The following is a 9,709-nucleotide window of genomic DNA, read 5'->3' as shown; positions in this document are numbered from 1 at the left end:
AGCTTACCGCTTGTTACATAGCAGAAAATATGGCACAAACGCAAAAATTTCCGTTTTATTTGTATGAGAGTCCTTATCCTCCTACCACAGGGGTGAGGGGTCTCAAATCATCATAAAATAAATTCATGCCTCCAAAAACCCCCACATGCCAAATTTGGTTCCATTTCCTAGACTATAGTTCTCGAGTTTTGAGGAAATTCGTGTTTCATTTGTATGGAAACCCCCTCCCCCCCTCTTACGCCCTCCATAAAAATCAAAGGGGTTGTGCACAAGACACGACCGCATAGGTGACGTAGGACCATGTAAGTCTCTTTGTAGCAATAGTAGGATGTATCCATGTATGTAATAATACGATTCTTCGTGTATACAAGCTACAAAGGAACGTAACGTTTATCAAAGTAGAAACATTGTACACTTTCAATCCGCAACCGATTTTGGAGTTATACCCATGAATTGATTGAGTCTATTTTATTAAAACGAAATCAAGTCAGTAACTAAACCAAACAAAAAATAAATTTTTATGATATGTTTCTACGTTGAATAGTGCTTTTTCTCCGGTAATCGGTAGACGGTACGCGCGAGTTTTCAAAAAGTTGAAAATTTTGCGCAACTTTTCTGCGGCTTACAAAAAAATACTGATAAAGCATTTACAACCTGCAGACGTTTTGGAAGTTGCAGAAGATGTCGCCTGTGACCAGAAAACTGATTTCCGTCACTTGTTGGTCGTCCGCAATGGCGAAAAATACAACTTTTCCCTCGTTGCCCGTGATATTATGATATTAACTGGACAAGAAAATATAATAAACTCTTCAATCGTTGTGTGGCCCTTGAAAGGACCGATTGTTTGATTATCATAACTCCAGCTTGCAATAAACTTGCATTAACACACGTGACTCAAGTACTCAATATATGGAAAACCTTAAATTTTCGCATATGAGCTCCTACAGTCGTATATATATATCATTTGGGCGTAGCAAGTTAATATTTTCCTGCTTGGCCATTATCCCAGCTACCATTTCCAATTTATTGACTTTCCATATCTGTTGAGAGACATGAGCAATAAATCGTAGTGAAATTCAGCCTTTCTTGGAGGAAACCAGTTTGGTAGGTAAGTTCCGGATTTTAGTTTCTGTGTTTGCCACGATAATAATTAGCGCTACTATATTTATCCATCCAAAATCGTCTATATTTCCACGATTTTCCTCACATATACAGCACGCTGGCCTGACAACTTAATATTTTCCTGCTTGGCCAATATCCCAGCTACCATTTCCAATTTGCCGAATTTCATTATCAGTTGTGGGAGTCGCGCAATAAGTCTTAGTGTGACTCAAGTGCCTCCGATATATGGAAAATCTTAAATTTTCGCATATGTGCTCCTGTAGTCACATATATCATTTAGGCCGAGCAAGCTAATATTTTCCTGCTTGGCCAATATCCCAGCTACCATTTCCAATTTGCCGAATTTCATTATCAGTTGTGGGAGTCGCGCAATAAGTCTTAGTGTGACTCAAGTTCCCAATATATGGAAAATCTTAAATATTCGCATATGTGCTCCTGTAGTCACATATATCATTTAGGCCGTGCAAGTTAATATTTTCCTGCTTGGCCAATGTCCCAGTTACCATTTCCAATTTGCCGAATTTCATTATCAGTTGTGGGAGTCGCGCAATAAGTCTTAGTGTGACTCAAGTGCCTCCGATATATGGAAAATCTTAAATTTTCGCATATGTGCTCCTGTAGTCACATATATCATTTAGGCCGAGCAAGCTAATATTTTCCTGCTTGGCCAATATCCCAGCTACCATTTCCAATTTGCCGAATTTCATTATCAGTTGTGGGAGTCGCGCAATAAGTCTTAGTGTGACTCAAGTTCCCAATATATGGAAATTCTTAAATATTCGCATATGTGCTCCTGTAGTCACATATATCATTTAGGCCGAGCAAGTTAATATTTTCCTGCTTGGACAATGTCCCAGCTACCATTTCCAATTTGCCGAATTTCATTATCAGTTGTGGGAGTCGCGCAATAAGTCTTAGTGTGACTCAAGTGCCTCCGATATATGGAAAATCTTAAATTTTCGCATATGAGCTCCTGTAGTCACATATATCATTTAGGCCGAGCAAGTTAATATTTTCCTGCTTGGCCAATGTCCCAGCTACCATTTCCAATTTGCCGAATTTCATTATCAGTTGTGGGAGTCGCGCAATAAGTCTTAGTGTGACTCAAGTACCCAATATATGGAAAATCCTAAATTTTCGCATATGTGCTCCTGTAGTCACATATATCATTTAGGCCGAGCAAGTTAATATTTTCCTGCTTGGCCAATGTCCCAGCTACCATTTCCAATTTGCCGAATTTCATTATCAGTTGTGGGAGTCGCGCAATAAGTCTTAGTGTGACTCAAGTACCCAATATATGGAAAATCCTAAATTTTCGCATATGTGCTCCTGTAGTCACATATATCATTTAGGCCGAGCAAGTTAATATTTTCCTGCTTGGCCAATGTCCCAGCTACCATTTCCAATTTGCCGAATTTCATTATCAGTTGTGGGAGTCGCGCAATAAGTCTTAGTGTGACTAAGTACCCAATATATGGAAAATCCAAAATTTTCGCATATGTGCTCCTGTAGTCACATATATCATTTAGGCCGAGCAAGTTAATATTTTCCTGCTTGGCCAATGTCCCAGCTACCATTTCCAATTTGCCGAATTTCATTATCAGTTGTGGGAGTCGCGCAATAAGTCTTAGTGTGACTCAAGTACCCAATATATGGAAAATCCTAAATTTTCGCATATGTGCTCCTGTAGTCACATATATCATTTAGGCCGAGCAAGTTAATATTTTCCTGCTTGGCCAATGTCCCAGCTACCATTTCCAATTTGCCGAATTTCATTATCAGTTGTGGGAGTCGCGCAATAAGTCTTAGTGTGACTCAAGTACCCAATATATGGAAAATCCTAAATTTTCGCATATGTGCTCCTGTAGTCACATATATCATTTAGGCCGAGCAAGTTAATATTTTCCTGCTTGGCCAATGTCCCAGCTACCATTTCCAATTTGCCGAATTTCATTATCAGTTGTGGGAGTCGCGCAATAAGTCTTAGTGTGACTCAAGTACCCAATATATGGAAAATCCAAAATTTTCGCATATGTGCTCCTTTAGTCACATATATCATTTAGGCCGAGCAAGTTAATATTTTCCTGCTTGGCCAATGTCCCAGCTACCATTTCCAATTTGCCGAATTTCATTATCAGTTGTGGGAGTCGCGCAATAAGTCTTAGTGTGACTCAAGTACCCAATATATGGAAAATCCTAAATTTTCGCATATGTGCTCCTGTAGTCACATATATCATTTAGGCCGAGCAAGTTAATATTTTCCTGCTTGGACAATGTCCCAGCTACCATTTCCAATTTGCCGAATTTCATTATCAGTTGTGGGAGTCGCGCAATAAGTCTTAGTGTGACTGAAGTTCCCAATATATGGAAAATCTTAAATATTCGTATTTACGCTCCTGTAGTCACATATATCATTTGGGCTGAGCAAGTTAATATTTTCCTGCTTGGCCAATATCCCAGCTACCATTTCCAATTTATTGACTTTCCATATCTGTTGAGAGACATGAGCAATAAATCGTAGTGAAATTCAGCCTTTCTTGGAGGAAACCAGTTTGGTAGGTAAGTTCCGGATTTTAGTTTCTGTGTTTGCCACGATAATAATTAGCGCTACTATATTTATCCATCCAAAATCGTCTATATTTCCACGATTTTTCTCACATATACAGCACGCTGGCCTGACAACTTAATATTTTCCTGCTTGGCCAATGTCCCAGTTACCATTGCCAATTTGCCGAATTTCATTATCAGTTGTGGGAGTCGCGCAATAAGTCTTAGTGTGACTCAAGTTCCCAATATATGGAAATTCTTAAATATTCGCATATGTGCTCCTGTAGTCACATATATCATTTAGGCCGAGCAAGTTAATATTTTCCTGCTTGGCCAATGTCCCAGTTACCATTTCCAATTTGCCGAATTTCATTATCAGTTGTGGGAGTCGCGCAATAAGTCTTAGTGTGACTCAAGTTCCCAATATATGGAAATTCTTAAATATTCGCATATGTGCTCCTGTAGTCACATATATCATTTAGGCCGAGCAAGTTAATATTTTCCTGCTTGGCCAATGTCCCAGTTACCAATTCCAATTTGCCGAATTTCATTATCAGTTGTGGGAGTCGCGCAATAAGTCTTAGTGTGACTCAAGTGCCTCCGATATATGGAAAATCTTAACTTTTCGCATATGTGCTCCTGTAGTCACATATATCATTTAGGCCGAGCAAGTTAATATTTTCCTGCTTGGCCAATGTCCCAGCTACCATTTCCAATTTGCCGAATTTCATTATCAGTTGTGGGAGTCGCGCAATAAGTCTTAGTGTGACCCAAGTACCCAGTATATGGAAAATCCTAAATTTTCGCATATGTGCTCCTGTAGTCACATATATCATTTAGGCCGAGCAAGTTAATATTTTCCTGCTTGGCCAATGTCCCAGCTACCATCTCCAATTTGCCGAATTTCATTATCAGTTGTGGGAGTCGCGCAATAAGTCTTAGTGTGACTGAAGTTCCCAATATATGGAAAATCTTAAATATTCGCATTTACGCTCCTGTAGTCACATATATCATTTGGGCTGAGCAAGTTAATATTTTCCTGCTTGGCCAATGTCCCAGTTACCATTTCCAATTTGCCGAATTTCATTATCAGTTGTGGGAGTCGCGCAATAAGTCTTAGTGTGACTCAAGTACCCAGTATATGGAAAATCTTAAATTTTCGCATATGTGCTCCTGTAGTCACATATATCATTTAGGCCGAGCAAGTTAATATTTTCCTGCTTGGCCAATATCCCAGCTACCATTTCCAATTAATTGATTTTCCAGATCAGTTGGGAGACGTGAGCAATAATCGTAATGGAATTCAGCCCTTCTTGGAGAAAACCAGTTTGGTAGGTAAGTTCCGGATTTTAGTTTCTGTGGCCGCCGCATCATAGCTTAGCGCTGTCAGATGAGTTTGTTAGTGAAATATTTCAAACTGCGAAATATCTCATTTTGGTAGGTCCGTGGTAGGGCGGACCGAGGTAGGTGAATTCACGCAACATAATAAGAAGCGGAATTCAACTACCTCACTTGGCCGCCTACCAAAATGAATTATTTCATTAGTTTTGGTAGGTCCGTGGAGGGGTAGGTAAATTCACAGAAGTCACTCTACACACTACACAAACAGAACCGGCAAATTATCGTTCTATATGAAACACTCACACGGTTTTGGTTGAAAGTGAGTGTCTGGCTACTCAGTTTCTGCAGTATATAATAATAAATACCGAATTTTATTTCCAGTAACAGTTTAGTAGAATAATATACTTTGTTCGTTCCAGTGCTGTTTGGTTCACGTACGTGCCTGCTATATTGCCTCTTAGTATCCCATCACATTAAATCTATAACGATGACTAACGAAGTCGATACGCAGTTTGTCCGAAAAACTAATGATTTCGCATTGGAACTATATAAGGTGAGTAACACAATTTGCTATCGATGAGTCACATGCTTATCAACATTTACACGTCTTGAGAATAAGACTTCATTTTATAACTATTTGAAATATTCGTTTTAGCAAATTATTTCCAATGAAGATAAAAATATCATTATCTCGCCGTTTTCCATCAGCACCTGTTTGGCATTTGCTGCTATGGGGGCTGCTGGTGCAACCGCCGATGACATGTTTTCTGCATTAAAATATGGAAGCTCTTCCGAGAAACTGAAAGTAGCAGAAAATTACGGCAAAACAATAGGAAGCTTATTTGATAACAATAGTCTTAAAATTGCAAACAAGATGTATGTTATGGAACAGTATTCAATCAAGCCAGACTTTCACGACATTGCAGTTAATAGTTTTCAATCGGAAGCTGAAAGTATTAATTTCGCAGATAACTCCAAAGCTGCCAAAACGATCAATGAATGGGTAGAAGCGAAAACTAATAACAAAATTCATGATCTTATCTCCCCTGATGCACTTGATGAATTCACCCGAATGGTCCTCGTCAACGCGATTCATTTCAAAGGTACCTGGACACACCAATTCAATCCGGCTAGTACTCGACCAATGCCATTCTGGGTTAGTGCCACAGAGTCTGTAGATGTCCAAATGATGAACACCAAAAAACACTTTAAACACGGAATATTTGAAGAATTAGGACTAACCATGCTTGAATTACCCTACAGCGGAAGTGACGTTACCATGGTAATTTTGCTTCCGGATGAACGGGATGGATTGAAACGAATCGAAGATACGCTCCTCAACATCGACATAACTGATTTAATGACGAAAATGTATACACAAGAAGTAGAAGTGTTCTTACCGAAATTTAAAATCGAATTCAATGTCGATCTACAAGAGACACTTGAAAAGGTGAAATATATATTATAAAAATTTTATACATTACTACAATTTTCTAATGTTTGTAGATCGGTATGGGAAGAATATTCACAGACCAGGCTGATTTTAGCGGACTTTTGAACCAATCAGATCCCCTTAAAGTATCAAAAGTAATACACAAAGCTTTTATTGAGGTCAATGAAGAAGGAGCAGAAGCTGCTGCAGCAACTGGTAAGAATGAATTAAATGCATAAAATTTTAGTATACTATTGTTTGGGAATCTAATAGCAAACTGCAGACTGCCTATCCATTACCTCATTTCCAGTCATCATTCCACATATACCTACTCTAATTCAAATTCACAAAATTTCTAAATACTAATACGGGGTGCGTGTTATATAATATAATTAAATATTGAATTAAATATCAAGTATGTCAAAATAATTGCTTCACTGTAACTTTTTCAATTTGCAGCTACTGTTGTGCGTAAAAAAAGATCGACTTTCAGTGCTGTGCATTACGTCAAAATAGATCATCCATTTATATGTTTGCTTCTTACACAAAGTACCATAATTTTCATAGGAAAGAATGTTCATCCAAATCGTTCGATATTGTCTATACATGATGAATTGTGATTATATATTATTACGCATAATTAAATATTTTTACCAAAAAAATCCTTTTTTAACATCTTGGAATCATCTTGATATGGACTTCTGCATGAATTGAGTCTCTTAAATTTTTTACTTCGTAGATGACCAAACTGGTTTGATAATCATGAAACTTTAAAAGCAAGAAAATATAAAAACAATATAGAACAGCACTAAACTAAACGAATTTCGAGCAGGTATACAGTAAAGGAGCAAATCATATTTGGGGTCCAATTCATGTACGTGTCCAAATCAAGTTGGTTACATTCTACGAAATCTTGCCTAATCACTGCAACTGTATCTAATCGCATGATAAGACTTATTGTGTGATTCGTTATCAATTTATTTTGCGATAGCCAGTTAGTTTTTGAAGATATTGTACTGACGTTTCAGTTCCAGTGCAGATCAAAAACGTGGATGTTTTTTTGCACAAAGCCTTACTTAAGCAGTGCACTAACGGCTTATGATAAGATTTATTTTAAAATTTAAATTTACTTTTTATCGTTCGTGTCATGTTCTTTACGTTTCTTTATTACATTTTTCATCGGCATTATTATTCTAACATTAACCGTATTCTTCTTAGGCATGATTATGCAGATGAGGTGCATGATCATTCATCCTTATTTTACTGTCGACCATCCATTCATGTACATTTTAAAGCAAGGCGATCAAATCTATTTTATCGGAAGGATGACACACGTTTGAATTAATGCGATGGTGGTTTCTCCAAGGCTTTCCAAACATATGAAAAATAGAAAAATATTACTAGTGCTTGAAGGAAACTTGGCAATAAATGTATGTCTTCAGTCATTCACGTGTAATGCTTTGCAAAATATCACATTTAGAATACCCGTGAGATATTAACCTACCTACTTATACTAAACAAATATTGACACTTGCGATGGATGAAATATTTTTGCGTCAGCGGTTGCACTGATTGATACTTATAACTTTTTTACATAAAAATAGGCTCAAATTTACAAGAGTGAATTCAGCCATTACAAATATTTTATAAAGTTTTTGTCCTTCCGTTTTTGGGCCACTGAAGGGGGGGGGGCGAAAAAAAAACAAAGATTTTTTTAATCGAGCAAACAAAAATATTGATTTTAGGCATTTTTACTTAAAGATTAAGCGTGAAAACCGAATCCATTCTTGCTTTTAATATATACGTTATTATTTCCATGCAAAAATCTACGAAAAAAGACAAAAACGAAAGAAAATTTTTTTGGCCGAGTTTCGGAAATTCCAGTGTTTGAACTTCCATTTCTATTTCGTGCTAGAAGCGTTAACTCAACTCGTACACTCATTTTTCGAGTTTTTAAGGTTGTAGAACCCACAGACAATTGATTTTATGAAAAAAAATTAACTTATATCCTACAAATTATTTTTTTGCCCCCCGATTTTTCAAGCCAATTTCCAAGGGGGGGGGGGGGGTGACAAAGACTTGAAATTATTTGCAATGGCCTTATTAACGCGAATAGGATCGTTACACTAGCCTCGTAATTGTCCGATACTCTAATAACCGGTTGCTTCAAGATTTTGTGTTGTTCAAGATGTTCAAGATTTTGCTTTGCTTAAATTATTTACGCGCTGTACGGACATAGCGACAAGCAACACTCCCTGCCTAGTTTATGTGCGTGTGATTTAAGTCATGGCATTAAACCATGTCAGCTCGGATTACCATACATATTGTTAACAGACCACCTAACCATAACGTCTAGACAAGTACTGGCGCTGGCAACACTGGATCACTTTAAAGCAGTCACACATTTTCATTTTTTCAGGATTTGTTCCTATCTACGAGTATATGTATTACTACTGTATATCGATGTTATAAGACGACTTTATTTCATTTATCATACTTGCTACAAAAAATAATACTAGATTTTTTTCTGTTTATGGATTATTTCAGGAATGATAGCTATGGCGATGTGTTATATCGAACCAACCATGTTTGTCGTAGACAGGCCGTTTTACTTTGCATTATTTAAAAAACAGCAGAACTATGTAATATTTAACGGGCGTGTTTTAAACCCTGGACAGTGAACAAATATTGCATTAGGAATTGTGCTTAAATGTATATTAAATTATTCGATTTTGTAAAACAAGTGTCTTAAGTCTTAAAAAGTGAAATAGATTATTTTGTAATTTTGTAATAGTGAGGATGAAGTATCTTCAAATAGACTTCGAAATTTGTACACCTCGAACTGCAGTAATTAAATTTCATACAAAAACGAATTTTGAAAATCTTTTTCTGAATCTCTACAAATAATCCATGCTGTTTGGATTACACATTTCCATTATTTATTTTGCACACTTACTTGATCGGGATAACAGGGTTTTTACACTACGCCATATTAAATTCAACCGAGAAACAATTTTCAATGCGAGTGTTTTGGTAGAGGGATACCCAGGGTCAAGCTAATTTGTTTTGCATTTTGTAGTATTTTTCTTGTACTTTCACATGGGTGATAAATGGTTTAAATGTATTTGCATGTTTGGAAGTTATTGCTCTTGAAAATTGTATAATTTTTAAACGAAAACTTTAATTTTCTCCGCAAATATTGACGATAGCAAGTTACTATATTCTAGAAAATCTTCGATTGCACTGACCCATGCCCCTTCCAGCATT

At 36.9% G+C, this 9,709-nt stretch overlaps 1 protein-coding gene across 4 annotated transcripts; it reads left to right on the top strand.

Annotated features, from left to right (window-relative positions):
* Positions 1-5,242: 5,242 nt before the first annotated feature.
* LOC128738692 (serine protease inhibitor 42Dd-like) lies at positions 5,243-9,220 on the top strand. Of its 4 annotated transcripts, none has more exons than XM_053834013.1 (5): positions 5,243-5,329; positions 5,430-5,563; positions 5,666-6,460; positions 6,517-6,658; positions 8,990-9,220. In XM_053834013.1, coding segments are annotated over exons 1-5 (1,206 nt in total). In that variant the 5' UTR covers positions 5,243-5,328; the 3' UTR covers positions 9,124-9,220. The 4 variants fall into 4 exon arrangements, with proteins under 4 accessions (XP_053689988.1, XP_053689989.1, XP_053689987.1 ...); XM_053834014.1 differs by lacking the exon at positions 8,990-9,220 and adding an exon at positions 7,661-7,878; XM_053834012.1 differs by lacking the exon at positions 8,990-9,220 and adding an exon at positions 6,902-7,072.
* Positions 9,221-9,709: the final 489 nt, after the last annotated feature.

Source organism: Sabethes cyaneus, chromosome 2 (assembly GCF_943734655.1).
Source record: "Sabethes cyaneus chromosome 2, idSabCyanKW18_F2, whole genome shotgun sequence".
Classification (NCBI taxonomy): domain Eukaryota; kingdom Metazoa; phylum Arthropoda; class Insecta; order Diptera; family Culicidae; genus Sabethes; species Sabethes cyaneus.
Note: the sequence above shows the minus strand (reverse complement) of the source record. Positions and strands in the feature narration are given on the sequence as shown.

What these genes read in the sequence shown, in the direction of transcription:
- LOC128738692 (XM_053834012.1), top strand. An exon ending in TCGCATTGGAACTATATAAG is followed by an intron (nt 5,564 to 5,665) that starts GTGAGTAACACA and finishes TATTCGTTTTAG; the next exon opens with CAAATTATTTCCAATGAAGA. An exon ending in TACAAGAGACACTTGAAAAG is followed by an intron (nt 6,461 to 6,516) that starts GTGAAATATATA and finishes TAATGTTTGTAG; the next exon opens with ATCGGTATGGGAAGAATATT.